General features: G+C 35.7%; 1 protein-coding gene across 3 annotated transcripts in view; it reads right to left on the reverse strand.

Moving 5' to 3' along the window:
- The window catches only part of adcy5 (adenylate cyclase 5), a 78,246-nt gene that overhangs the window by 22,152 nt on the left and 40,486 nt on the right, over positions 1 to 15,608 (reverse strand). For all 3 annotated transcript variants that reach the window (XR_002920734.2, XM_024286219.2, XM_024286218.2), the window contains exons 2-4: positions 14,543 to 14,692; positions 12,246 to 12,367; positions 594 to 705 (exon numbers count right to left, since the gene is read on the reverse strand). Coding sequence is in view for 2 of the 3 variants with exons in the window: in XM_024286219.2 (XP_024141987.1) it covers positions 594 to 705; positions 12,246 to 12,367; positions 14,543 to 14,692 (384 nt within the window). In the remaining variant the exon portion in view is untranslated. The remainder of the gene's footprint in view (positions 1 to 593; positions 706 to 12,245; positions 12,368 to 14,542; positions 14,693 to 15,608) is intronic.

Here is a 15,608-nt window from a genome sequence, read left to right on the forward strand (position 1 = left end):
GCGGGTAGCGACTGCGGGCCATCCAACGCCGCTTGCGGCTTTAATTTCTATTTTTTTCTGAGTTTTTACTTCTCAAGTAAGTTTTCACTCCAGGTATTTATGAGTACTTCGACTTTGGTTTACAATTTGATCAGGTTTTATCAGAACACCTAATTCAATAACTCAAGAAGAGACTTTTAGACCTGAAAAATGTTCCACTCCTCTGCTTTTTTAACATTAAATTAACAGCACAGAGGGGTACTTTAAAACAATTACCAGCGAACAGTGTGCATCAATGTGGACACATTATGTTTGTACAGCTTCATCATTAAAAAAACACGTAATGATGGTAAAAGCAAGAGAACTGCAAGCATTTAGTGTTCTCTGCACTCTATCCATTATCCTGGACAACACATTTTATGAGTCACAGCTCATGTTTAGTCTTACAAAAGCGTGTCACTCTATATCTTTGTTCACCTCACTTAACATCACAAATACAATTTACAGGAAATTAGCACAGTAACGTCAGGAAAATGACAAAGGGAATCATTTTTGTGAAACGTGAAAACATAATCATGATTGGAGTTAGTGCACGTGAGTATGAGTATTCTTACCGCCGCCAGCTTGTCAAAGCGGGCAAAGAGTTCATTGAGAGTCATCACCAACTCCTGTGCGGTGCACTGCGATGCTAAGCTGGTGAAGCCCTCGATGTCTGCAAACAGGATGCTGCAGAAACACAAAGAGACGAGAGTCAGTCATTTTCACTGCACAGCTTTTAATGAACTACGTAGGTTTACATCAACCCAACACTGTTCTGCCCTCAGGCCGGTGAAAACGTGCATGGATCAAACTTTGGATGTAAAAGTGTAAAAAGGAATCATCAGAACTGTTGAGTGACCCGTGTGCATGTTTGCGTGCAGCCTGGTCAAGCATGACTGCCAGTTTTCTAACAACAAGATGACCTCTAACTGGCTTTCCACAAGTGAATTAAATCAATTATGTTGGTTAGAATTGATAAGCGATGTCAGAGAAACCAGTCCTCTGCACCACCTGGGGACAAATAAACCTTCAAGAGTAAAAAAAAATAACATTCCTTCACATATTTCATAGTGAAACTTTATCATAGGGTTGTGCTTAACAGCAAATACTTTTATCAGCTAGAAACCTTTAAATCTGCATATTCTGTTCAATGTTCCAAACTTAAACTGGTTAGTGTAAGTTCTTCAAAAATGTTATTTTTATGTTTGTCCTGCCAGGGACTTTTTTTTTGTACCATATTCGTGTCTACACATCTGCTAAGTGTTGATGAAGTAAAAGGGACTTGACTAAAAGAGAAAAGAGTTTTTATATGATTATCTCATTGCTTTTTTATTACTGAAATGTAAGATTATTCTAGATTTCTTTTGTATCTAATAGTTTGAATGTCTTCAATAAACTAAAGATCAAAAAATTAAGTTCAACATGTCTTTTTTAATTCTGCAGTGGAGATATCCAGTATGACAGGAAGTCCATCCATGAAAAATCCCTTTTGGGGTCACCATGTTGCTGGAGCCTATCCACACTTCTGTTGGGTAAAGTGGACCCTGAAAAAAATTGCCAGACTGTCGTAAGGCCACACAAACACGTACTCACTCAATTTTTGTAATCAGGAATCTCCAATTAACCAAAGGATGTTCTTTAGACTGTGAGAGGACGGTGGCATGCCCTCATGCACCAAGGAGAACATTCCAACTCTACTCAGAAAGAACCCAAATGGGATTTGAACCAGGGACTTCTTGCTGTTAAGCAAGAGTGCTAACCACTACACAACTGTGCAGCCCCTGAATGAGTATTTTCATAGATTAATAGATTTAAATAATAAAATACAAGGTTAATTCAGACATAGCCTAAAACTTTCTGCAAATTGACGTCAACATGTTTGGTAACAGTAAACCATTAGCTGCTCAAAGAGACTGACAGTAACCCATTAGATGTTGAGAGAAAAAATAACAGCACAGAAAAGCCACTTTTAACCCCATCAAACCACAGCTTTCTACCATTTGTTGTCCTTGGAGACAGAAAATCATCAAATCCTTACAAAAGAAATGGAGAGAAATAAGAGGACTGACAAATACAATGTTTTTCTCTCAACACAACTTTTGTTATAGACATAAAAGTCAATTTGGAGACACTGCTGAGTGAGACACTGATGTAGAGGAAAGGTGTGAGACTGGGATTAAATCTGCTTTGGGCAGTCGTGCGTAAATGTAACACAACACCCGTAAATCTGGTGTTTAACAATACCTGAAACAGCATTTGTGTTAATGATGTCAGTGTGGGGAGCAGCGAGTAATAGCTGCTAGTAAAAACATTGAGTTGGGTCGACGCAAACCAATAAAGTAAAAGTCTTTTCTGTGATTGAGGCTTTTTCATTACTCTCCTGACACAGCAGCAGGACTGATGATCTCACTGGGCTGAATTATGTCTCTCAATGAAGAAGACAAAGCAGCCGGGCTTACAGGTAGAGGCCTTAACATTCATGGTCTGAGCCGTGAGGGGCAGGGTGATCGCCATCGCGCACAAAGACAACACCTGTGAGAAACCTCTAAAAAACCTCTGAAAAATATCAACATTTCACTACAAAAACACATTTTGCTTTCAAATTTTCTTAATAATTATATTTCTTTCTCTGGAGCAGTTGTTGTTTGAAGAACCTACTCACCTAAGATGTCCTTTTCTGGGTCATTTCAAAGGTCAAATATGCACAATTAATCTAATCCCTTATCAAAAGTTGATTTTTTTATATATATAAGAATTATTCAAACTGAACTGTAAGCTGTACAGAGAATAACATAAAAGTTGATTTCAAAAACTGTATATTTAGAAAAAAGATCAAAAGAATAATAAAAAACATTTTGTATATTAGCTTTTAAAATAACTGTAGAAGGGAGTTGAGATGCTGCTACATCATTTCATTTATGGATTTGGGCCTAAAAAACATGGAGATTCATTCTTCTTTTTTTTTTTTTTTTAAGAATATGCTTAATAAAATCTGCTGGGATTTTAAAATATTAGTGTTTGGTTTCCAGAATGTAGTATCACTTCTCTCCCTGGAATCATTTAGAATGTGAAGGTTACATTTTGGACTCCATCATTACTACCTTCACTCTTTGTGGCACTGAGAAAAACAAGCAAAAAAAAAGCACAGAACAATCAACTTTTCAACTTTTGCCAGGATCTTGACGTCATACATGCTTCCAAACTGCCCTGTCTTGGTTTAATCTGTCCTAAGAAGACTTCTGTCACTTGCTCAGATTGATGACCTAAGACGAGGCGCCATACTCATGTAAGAGGGAAGAAGATCCTCCTGGTCGTCGTCTTGTTCTACCAAGACCATCATAAACTCTCATGTTCAACTTGTTAACTGATCAGAAGAAAAGCAAACATGTAGAGTTTGGATTTTAGTTTCTCAAAGCATAACGTTTAACTTAATTTATTCTTTCACTCTTTCTTTAAATAATTTCTTATTTGATTTTTTTAAGCCATGTTAGCCTTTACAGTTACACAGACCAAAAACACTTTGTTGGATTAATGTATTTTTCAATATTCTTTGAATTTTTGAGTATTAAATTCTTTAAATTTCTATAATTTTACACATGATTTCAGAGTTCTGCACTCTAGAGCACATTGGATTATAAGGTGCACAATCATTTTTTAAATTATGTCAAATATAAAGCACACCAAACTATAAGGCACATTAAGCAAGAGTCAGCGATAAGTCCATCAGTCAGACTTTATTAACTTCACAGTATTCTGGAACTTGTCTGTAACATGCTACACGTTAGCTACATTTAAAGCGTTAGCCACGTTAGCTGTGTTAGCGAATTCCCAATACCTGCAACTTAGGTTGCAACACAAAATATTGGACTGAAATTGGTAAAACAAACTTTTCGGAGACTTCGCTAACTCCCAACCTTGCTAGTAATGTAAAAAAATAAAATAAAATACAGTCTGACACTGCTACATATTAGCTGCGTTTGTGTATTTTTGATAATAATGGTGAACAGTAACACACACCAGCTGCATCAATGGGCATTTAAACGACAACTTTCTATGAAAAGTTTATGCAAACGCCATGAAGTAGAATTTTCTATGTGTGTTTGCATAGACTTTTCACTGAAAGTGGAGGCTTAAATGCCCGTCGATGCAGACAGTGTTTGGAACTCATAAAAAAAACCTATTTTGACCGAGTGTTGTGTGCCTCTCAAAATCGCTTCGACATCAGTAAACACAGTTAATCCATACATTAGGGGCTTTAAAATGAAAGGAGCACTGTCATTTTTAAAAAGAAATTAAGACTTTTGAGTGCATCTTAGGGTAGCATTGTTTTATTCTAAAGAAGTATTTTTTTTGCCCCCAAAACTCGAATAATTCATTTCCTCTAATTCACTGGCAACGATTTTGTAAGTAATTTTCCTTGTTGCATTACTTCTAGTAGACAAAAGAAAAAACTTTTTACAACTACAGACTTCACGTGGATCTCAAGCCGTGTTACATGTTAAACAAAGCATCGAGAACAGCTTTTGTTTGGATAGCATGTCTGCTCTGCATGTCCCAGTATTAAAAGTTGCCGTAGTGTTTGGGGAGTTCGCAGCATTTGCCCCTTTTGCAAACATGTCAAGAGCACTAAAGTGTTCAAGTGAACCCGAGCCTTAGATGTTTAAATGTACCCAATTTGGGTCCAGAGATAAAAAGGATTAAATGTCCCCTCGTCTGGGAACACATTTCTGAGAATAATTGATTGCTTTTCTGTGAACTGTTGCATGGGAGGTCCAGAGAAACCAGACACCAATCTGGCATGTTCAGAAACAATTCTGTCTTCTTGGGTGGAAGAAGGGATGACCAGCGAGGAATTCAACGAGAATAAGTCACGAAAACATTGCAGTTTGAAAAAAAAATGTTTCTGTTTTTAAGTAGATATATCTAAAATAGAAAAAAAGGTTAAAAATGCAAATATTACAGGACATAAATCAGATATTTTGTAATAATATACGACTAGAACTAAGGTCCAAAATTAAACTGTATTAGCTTCTCTGCTTTAGTGTCAGTCGCAGGTTATTAACAAGTTCAGTGAAAATCCTTATCTATAATATTAAGTCCCACAAAGTAAAAATTTGACATTTTTCTTTGTTTAAATCAGCCTGAAGGAGAGACATTTTACTTTTTTAAGTACAATTATGTAAAATGTTCTGACCTGATGACAACTTGCAAATAAAAGGGTTTAGTATTGTATTTACAGTTTCTTAGAAAAGATGAAAGACTAAAATCTGGGCCAGTATTTGGCTTCAGGTCAGTTCTGGATCAATAGGCTCTTTATTAAATAATTCAGTTTGAAAAGTACAAGTACAAACCATTATAGAGAAACACGTCGAGAACCTTTGTGTGTCTCAACACTAAGAGTATCCCCAAATCTATCGGTGAAATTTAAGTTAAATATTTTTATTTCAACTGCAAAAACAGTGCAAGACAGTGAAGTTTGTCAGTCAAAAAACTGCAAGTTAAAGTTTATCTAAACTTGGAATTGAGATTATTAACCAAGTAAAAAAATTAAAAACCCATCAACATTAATATTAAATAATAAACAAAAGACAAATAATAAACTTCAAAATGTTCATTCAAAATCATAAAATGTCAATATATTGTAGATTTACACTTCATAAAAAACATGTAAAACTTTAACAACAGTTAATTTTAACGTTGTAACTTTTGTTTTCTTGTTAACAGCACATTTAACTGCTGGACTTTTCCAGGAGGATTGTGGAAAAACTGACTCAAATAGAAATGTTGTGGCAGCCCACAACTTTAGGAGAAAATTACCTTTTTTGTGTCAAATTAAATCATTTTATTAGTTATGTGCTTTGTTAAAAAATGAGAGAGATTGTTAAAAACAAATCCAGGAAATATTTTAACCATGTAGGTCTTCACCAACTTTCTACACACTAGCTGCTGTTTTGGTCCATTCTTCCATGCAGATCTTCTCTAAAGCTGGGGTGATTTGGGGCTGTTGCTGGGCAACACAGACTCCCTCCAGAGATTCTCTATTAGTTAGACGTCCAGAGACTGCCTGGGCCGCTCCATAACCATGAAATTCTGTTCACTCCTTTATTTTCTAGGTGATGTGTTTTAGTCATGATGGAAGGTCCAACCATTTTTAAATCTCAGTGTTCACTTATTCCCTCAAAATACAAAAATACAACTATACAAGGATACAGTCTCATTCATCCATACTTTACACGGATGAGTCATCTTATCCCCTTTGGAGAAAAGCAGCTTCAAAGCATAATATTTCCACCCCCATGCTTCACTGTTTGTAGGAGCTTAACACTTATTTTCTGCACCAATATACAAAAAAAATGTTTTTTGCAAGTTCCTAGATTCTTTTGTCTCTCACAATTGAAGATGAACATTACAAACCTCTCAAATCTTTTAAGGTGGAACATTTGGCAAATTTTCTGACTGAATTTGCTGCTGTTTTGAACCAACCCTGAGCTGTTCTCATCAGCATTTTGTAGCTGGAAGACATCCCAGCTGCCAGCCAGAGGATAACCTCGGATAAACATTCACAAAAACAATTAAAAGAGAAACAACTTCATTTGAAAACAGAGACAAAAGATTAAGCACAAAAGGCAGCAATTTTGTTTCCCAGCTGCACCTAAACGAGTCACCTCTCAGCTAAATCAAAGTGCCAGATACCCCCCCGCTTCTCTAGCTTTGTCCTCACCAGCTGCAGTCCATCCATCAGCACCACAGCTTTTCCAAGAAGTATCCATCTTTGGCAGCTACAACAATTAAACACACTTGTAGCATCCTTTTTCCAATGCAGACATTCCCAGAAACTAGAGGCACCTGTGAGGTTTTTTGTTCTCCACTTTTCTGCTTTTTTCACCTTAGCAACTCCACTGACAATAAACAAAAAGTAAAACAGAAAAGACATTTCTTTAAAAACACAACAAAAAATGAACATTATTTAGCTTTATTCAATCATTCAATTAACTATTCTAGTTGAAATACAGTCTAATTAATATATTAACATGTTTTCAATCATTTCAGCAAAAAAAAAGAGTATTTTTAAAATTAAACCAACAACATAAAATACTTTGTATTAAAAAAGAGAAAATGAGACTGCATGGAAGTATAGCTGTAGATAGTACTCCACAACTATTGTCTCCTGTCTGCTTCTAGTTGGTCCATATGTGTTACCGTTTGCTCAGAGAATAAAATAAAGAGAACCCAAGTGAAAAAGATCCATTTGCTGCTCAGTTAGAACTTATTCTTGGTTAAACCAGAACAGCCGGACCAAAAGCTCTGAAGGTCAGTTCCTCTCGTTTATGTAATGTTCACTCTATACTTCTCTCGTTCCTGGCCTACATACCAACAGAAGCTAGCGTCACTGTTTGGGATGATTCCTTCTACATTTAAAGGGCAGCCCAGCAGCATCAGACATCCACCCCTGACCTCTCTTGCATAAGCTCCTTACCCAGAACACATTTTTGCCTCATTCCTGAAGCCACAGGACTTCACTTAAGTGGATTAACACAAATGGGTTACTAAACTCTTTTTACGCACAGAAGAATTTTTACCAGCTGACGACTGGGTGATATTCTCATTTAAAGTCAGTAAAAGAGTTAAACTCTCTAAAGCAGTTAGTCAAATTGTGTAACTGCTGAAAGGATTTTTATCAAGGCTAATAAAAAAAGGCAGAATATCAGCAAAAGAGAAAAAATATATAAAGGTTAAGACTTAATAGCTTGGTTTTCTTTAAGACACTTAAATGTAAAAATAATTTCCCAAAAATATTCTTAAAGAACATGTTTTAAGAACATTCTTAAACTTTGTCAGTAATAATATATATACATATATAAAAAAACCTTTCCAAAGTCCAACCTCTTTGTTGTACACATATTTAAGCTCAAAATTTTCATTTATTTGCCACTTTATATTCACCAGTGTAGTGAAACTTAAGAGAAAATGCCTTAAAACTTCACAATTCCTTTTTTTTAATTATTTAATTATTGAGCAGGTATCAAGGGGGAAAACAACAGTTCCAGTGAAAATAAGGCATTAAGGAATTAACTTGCAAGTGAACCCTGGGGAGATTTACTACAGTGTGATAGCAATTGGACTCCTCCCCCTGTGAAAACTGAAACATTGGATCAAATAACAACGATTTAAGCTGAGTAAGCCATCAGCACAAAATTTGAATGTGATGAAAAGTAATTTTAAATGCAACAAATGACATAACATTTGTAAATTGATTCAATGTTTCATGTTTACAGTGCAGAAGTTTTGTAAACACTGTGCATTGCAGGTAAAATACATTTTTAAAAATGTTAACAGGGTAAATATGAAGAAGAAAAACTTGTGAAAAGATAAACATGCTTTTGTGAGGATGCAGATTAATCTGTTTTTCCAACTAGGAATCAACTTTAAGAATCAATAAAAAAGGAAAAGTTCATGCCATAAATGTGAGGCAAGTTTCCTTGATTATTGTAAGAAATAAAGAACATTTATTTTGAGACAAACCTAATTAAATTTTACGTTTGTATTAATTTTTTTGTATAGTCTCTATGGAAATAGATATTGAAAAATCCATTTTACTCTTTTTTTTTTTTACTTTTCCTTGGACGTTCTATTTAGAAAGGTTGCAGACCTCTTGACTGAAGCCAGGCGGGTATGAATGTGTGAATGAAGATCAATAACAAGCTCCAAACTCCTAGCAACCTCCCCACATCTCTGCTTCACTCCGTTTGTCCGCTGGCTCTTAAGTTGCAGCAGTGGGAGCTGTCAGTTCCTTTCGTCTTGTTTCTCTGCCTCTCAGCAGAGTCCCAATTACCGAAAGACGCTGACTGCTGCCCAACAAGCTCAGTCACACCTGGTTACCATGGCTCACCGTTTACAGCACACTCACAACAACAGGCAGAACTCGGCCAAGCTCAGCGGGTGTTGCTAATGTGCTGCATAAAAACGTACAGAAACCAAACTGCTTTTGTTCTCTCTAACAGCAAAAACTGTTTTGTTGCTTTCTTAATGCAACAACATTTATAGCAGATTCCTGCAGGAAAAGACACTTCAGGTTAAAATCTGTTTAAAAACATCGTGTCTGGGAGCAGAAGTACGTGACTTGATGTTCCAACTCATGAGGGAGGACCAGATTAAAGTGATAAGTTTCTTCCACAGCACTTTTTTCCACTGTCTCAGCTAAAGGCCTCTACAAAGTCCAGCTGCTCACACTGTCTTGCTTTCATCACTTTGAAGGGTCTCACACTGATCCAGTTTTCCTGAGAGTCCGAAACCCACATGGACTGTAAGCAAACACTTAAGTCCTCTCAGTGAGTCATAGCAACACTGTGCAGAGCAGGCTGTAGTGTGTCCTCGGGCCATAAGGTGGTGCTAAACATAACCTCAATCCCCTAACCACAACTGTCCCATGGGGTTACACAGAGTTTAATTATTTCCTCCATCATGAGCAGGCTTTTAATGGTTGTGGGTCAGAGTTGTAGTGGCAAAACAAAACCACACTGAAAAAGAACCTTCAACAATGACTCGCACCGCATCAATGGGTCTGGAGAAAAACCAAAACGGGAGGCTGGACCGCCAAAACAAGCAAGAGCTACTGTTCATTTTTTAAGAGTTGATTAAAATGTTAAGAAAAGTTCAGATCAACAGCCATGAAAGTTAAATATTGTGCAAAAAATGTGATTTTAGCTGATAGAAAGTTTGTTTTTCTCATTATGAACTTCAATGCAGATTGCTACAGTATAAAATACAGCTGAGAAATATTTGCTTTTAGAGTAAACATGCACACAGAAAAACAGAATATACAGAAAACTACTAGAATTTATATAGCAATACATTAAGTATGATAAACGTATTCATATATTGTATTTATAGCAATATATAAAAGATGGACAATGTCCATATCCATTCACATATTTTAAAATACATTCTTTTTAGAGTTACAGAAGCTCCAAACCCTATTTTCCAACTCATTAAGTGTTATTGATAGATATATGTCAAGATATATACTAGGGCTGGGTTCATAAAATCGATTGATTGATCGAAATAACATGTGAAGCTAAAGTCCGCTAGCTTGATGCTAAGGTTTAATGGGATTTACTATAGGACGGCTAATGCTAAAGCTCGGTTGATGTAAACATGCATTGCTGACTGAATGAACAGCTTTATAAACTCACAGGTATGAATTTTCCAAACTCTTTTAAGGAAACATTTTTTTAAAGTAATTATTTGGGGTCTAAAGAACATTTTTTTGCACATACTTTGCTTATTCTTCTTGAATAAAAAAGTGTACTGCTATAGCCCGAGCTCCACCTAGTGGCCAGACCAATGATTACAATGTTAATGATTCAAACATTTTGTTGGAGTTTCTCCTTTTGAGAAACCATGTACTGTATGCTATTAACAATCTCATGATTTCATTATTAAATTTCATAGTATGTGAACTGTATCAGATGAACAGAAATATATTCAAAACAGATTATCAGTGTATTTCTAAACAAATGTTTCTAATTGTATAAGCTGTGTAAACTCAAACTTTAGTTGAATTGAATTGATTTAAGTGGATTGAAAGAATTTTCAAAAATCAGAATCTAATTGATACAGGCCCTGCCTAGTTAATCGAATCAAATAGATTCTGGAAGTTATTAGCAATATCCAGCCCCCACATATATTGTAAAATGTAGTATAAGTATTTATTCAGTCAAGTTCAGCCCTCTACTGCACTATAGAACCGTTGACCTCTCTTTTCCACTGAGGAATCTGCATTTTTGTTGAGTTAACAGTTATAATTGTAAAACTACAATGACAATTGTTACAGTGACGGACAGCGTTGCCAGATTGGGCCGTTTTCCACTCAAATTGAGCAGCTTTTTGCTCAAACTAGGCTTTCTTCACCCAATCTGGCAACACTGATGACAGCTAGACCCTGTGTGAACTCCAAAAGTAAATTTAAGTACTTTATGTATTGAAAAACTGCAACAAAAGTATTGATCACATCACGTCATTATTGATACTTCATCTTGGTATTGATACTCAGATTGATCCACCCACCCCTACTATCCACCAACACAATTTAAAGGAAGGTTCTTTCATGTATAAACCAATGAATTCCCCTTTGGGGGAAAAAAAAAAGATGCTGTCAGATCGCATTGTGTAATTGGTCTCCTCTTAAAAAAAATCATAAAATATGTTTTAAAAATCTTGTAAAATCAGCTGGATCAGATCTGATTTTTTTCCTTGTCATAAACTAACTTTTAAGCCTTTTTTAATAAAGGTTCTGATTTTCTTAGACATTCAAAAACAGCTTTAATTCAAAGCAAAGAGGACAATTTGACAATTAAGATTTACACCTTTCCTCCTGAAATCCTCTTTATCAGACGGAATAATCAGGAAAAAAAAACATTCCTTCTATAGGAATATTTCACTTCGAACTGCACAAGTCTAACTTAAGTCTTTCAGTTAACTCAATGTTTAAAGGAAAGCCTCTATTGTCAAAAGACTTTTTAAAATAGCATCGCTGATTCACTTCTGAGGTCTTTTTTTTAGATTACATCATGAATCACATTACACAGTATGCAAAATACTCTTGGAAAATACCATGCAGCATGTTGTCATGGAAACATATCCTCCTCCTCCTCCATGGCGGCCTGTGAGTGGGCTGCAGTGTTCAGCATTAACCTGGACTAAATTGTCATTTATGTTCAATTCTGTGGCAACTTCTTTACTTGCTCTCATTTGGAGTGAGCATTAAACCTATGACAGCAGCTTCAAATAGCTGAAAGTGGCAAGTTAAAGACCTAAATGACCTAAATGTTAAACAAAAAGTTAAGTTTATGAACTTGTGTGATGTAAATTGAATCTAAAAATTCGATATCTGGATGTTTTTTTGTAGCTGATTTTTAAGTTGATTTGGGCAAAATGTTGTTAATAAAGGCCAAAAAATCTCAAATAATTACCTTACAATAACTTAAAAACAGATTTTGATTGAGCAGTTCATTCCAGCATATGTGCACAACCTGCAAAATTCAAAACTTTACTATTTTAAAAACTAACATGGAATCTATTCTTCTGATCAATCTTTACACACAGGCTTACAAATGTGCATTTCTATGTGGAAAAACTTCATTCTAAATGTGTCCTCTCTGTTGAAGGAGATGAAAAGGAGCTTCATCAGACTCACACAGCTTCACTTCACGATTTTCTGATGTTACCTGACGTTGTCATGCTTTTGGATGTAGATCTTGTGAAACATCATGTCCTCCTGCTTGGCGTTAATGTCATCTTTCATCTCCATGGCAACGTGGCGAGGAAGTACTGAAAGCAGGAGACGCTCCTGAGTGAAAGAGGAGGGAAATGAATTTAATGTGCATGTGATTGAGTTAATGAGAGGAGAGAGTAAGCTATGCAAAATATTTATAAGGAAAGCTGCATGCGAAGAAAGAAAGATGTGGGAGGAGATGCAGCACGTCTGGAGGAGAGCTGTCGTGAAGAGAAATATTGCAGATTGTTTTGTTCGTTTTAAAAAAAATTAACATTAAAATGTGATTTATTTTTCTTGTCGTTTTTGAGATTAAAAACATGTAGTACTCTAAAAGTGTGCTGTTCAACGGCTCTCATCAATATGACTGAAGCTCACAAGCTGCTGTCTGGACAGCATCCTGATTTAATTAGTTAGCAGTTGTTAAGTAATCTACTCTCATTGTTTTCTCTCTTGCTTTTAATCAAGTGGTTAATTTTTACTGCGTGTATCGATTTCTTCCTGGACTCCACTCAAACGAACAAATGTAAAAAAAATGAAGTTAGATTGGATCAGAACCCATTATCCAAATTTACATCTTACAAATATTATTATAAATATGAATAAATGAAAAAATATGCTATGCATTACACACTTAAAAAAGGCGTAGAATCATAATTTCTTAAAGTTCCACTCCGATCATTTTTAATGTACACTGTTAAACTTTTTCCTTCAAATTTACAGCATTTTCCTGGCAGCAGTTTAACCACTGAAACCCTGTAATTTTTACTGTACAATAACTACTGCAAGTTACTCTAAATTCTTTCACATAATACCTTACTGTAAAAGTACAGATTTAATGATGCAAAAGTCTTTAACGTATAGATCAGGTTTTACTATGAGCATTCAACTTTATATTGGAAGTGGCTATTGTTTTATACCATGATGAGAAGGTTAACTAGACATGTATGCATTCCACACATTCTGAATGCACACATTACAATGAAACATCCCAACAATGTGCTGCCTGTACATACAAACTAACAAAATAGAGTTTGTAGCTTCCAAACATTTCCAGAATGTTCTTGAGTAGTTGATTATTAAATAACATCATGCACTTCTTCATTTTCCATAATGCTCAGGTGTTCACAGTAATTTCAAATGATTTTTCGTTTTTGCTTTTCCAATTGTGCTGCAATTTACAGTAGCTGTGTTTCCACTACACATACAGGAAAAACTTCAACGAAATTCTAGAAGTATCCAAAAAACAAAGTTTTCCAATTACACTGTTTCCATTAAATCACAATTGTGCAAATAAACAAAAACTAATTCACGCGGTAAGTCATTCAAAAGTATGGCGACAGATGTGAATAATACTTTGATTTAGATAAGATGCACTCAAATTTCTGCCCCAGCAGTAGCTCTCATCATCATCCATCAAAGGAGACGTCGACATCTTCTAACTACTGTAGTACTACAACCCAAAATTTGATGTCCACACGTGAATATTCATCATTTTCATGCTACAACAATTTTAAAAGAATGTCATCCTTTACTTGTCAGAATTTTTAATGGAGATATGAATCCCATGAAATCAGAAATGTTCTGAGGATACTAAAGCTAAAGTCATCAAACTTTCTCACATGACCAATTATCACCTATTTTTATTATTAGGTAATAGTTGTTGCACAATTTTTACTTTATTATTAAAGCTAATTGAAAAAAAATCTTGAACATAGTTTCTGCAGAGTGTCAAGAATTTATTCGACTGTTGGTGTGGAGTAAACCTGCACTAATTTCCCATCATCCCATTGTTTACACTCTCTCCCACTAGCTTACAGCCCCTCACAACACCAATCTAACATTAATGGTGCAACAAAAATGGTGAGCAAAATGGGAGCAATCAAACTGTACAGTTTTGAGACAGATGCCAATATGGATGAAGAAAAATGACTTCATCTGTTTCTGATTCACTAAAGAAATACTCAGAAAATCACTTTTAATATTAATACATTTATATGTCCACCATCAGAAAAATCTTACAAGAACATGTTTAAATCCAAAAACACAGTTTTTCCATAGAGTAGTTCTTTAAGTAAATTATCTTTTATATACATAAATGTATGATATTATATTATTATTATCTTTTAGCGTTTGTTGATTTAACTCAATTTTAAAGTTTCGCATTATGAATGTCAGAATGATTTGTTTTCCTTTTCATTTTGTGAGTGGTAATTCTGTTTTACGACCAATAAAATGAAAAAAGTTTACCTGCTGCTGGTTTTCCCTCTGAGAGTGGAGGCGGGCCTGAATGCATTCCCTGGTCTCCTGGAAGGCCTGCCTCTGGGAGCCCTCAGCAGGGTAATGGGTGCACACCCCGACGATGTTGGTGCAACAGAAGATCAGGATGTTGGACACCAACTGTTGGAGAAGAGGAGAAAAAGAGGGTCATTTTACAACATGAGACTCAAGGTTTTTGCCTTTAATTATCAGTGGGTGGTAAAGTTATTTATTTAAATCCAACCTCACAGATGGAATCTGGGAAACGCTGAGTATGGAGAAATTTGTGTCTGGCAAGTTCTCTTTATGCAGAAATGTGAGATCAAAGCCTGAGCTTGGAAATCTAATCAACTATTGTGTCCACAGTTTTTTTCCTCTGTTGCAAATTACTCCAGTGAGCTGCCGTGACTTTGCTGCAGACCGTGTTACACGTGGAAGCTGAGTGAGACATGAAACAGATTTAGACTAAGAAAAAAAAGGGGGTTACATTTTTGATGGTTTTTGCTTTCCAGACAAACCATTTGCTGCTTCTTCCTCCATGTTTTTATATAGAAACCTTGAGGTGAATGTTAGGACACTGTAAGAGATCTGCGTAGGTCTGTATCAAATATTTATTTACCAACCGCTTGATAACAAATCCTTAACGTTGGGCTGATCCTGGCCAATTTCTGCTAAAAAAAAAAAAAACGCATCACTTCATTTCAAGACTAAACCATTTTGGTACCTGCTGTTCCCATTGTTTTCAATAAGTTCTGAAAGTGTGGGTGTACCAATTGGACCTTGCATCCTTGTGATGTTTGTATATTTTCATTTTTGTGAGAGTATTTTTCTTTTTCCGTGAAAATGTTAGACCAGGGGTCGGCAACCTGCAGCTCTGGAGTCACATGTGGCTCTTTTAGCCCTCATTAGTGGCTCTCTGGCTAAAGAAACATAAAATAATACTATTTTGAGTAAGGATAAATGTATGGCTGAAATGTAGCCACGAGGGGGCCCAAGCCAGGGTCTCATTGTGCCGGTCCCAAGCCCGGATAAATACAGAGGGTTGTGTCAGGAAGGG

This window comes from Oryzias melastigma, linkage group LG21, assembly GCF_002922805.2.
Source record: "Oryzias melastigma strain HK-1 linkage group LG21, ASM292280v2, whole genome shotgun sequence".
NCBI lineage: Eukaryota > Metazoa > Chordata > Actinopteri > Beloniformes > Adrianichthyidae > Oryzias > Oryzias melastigma.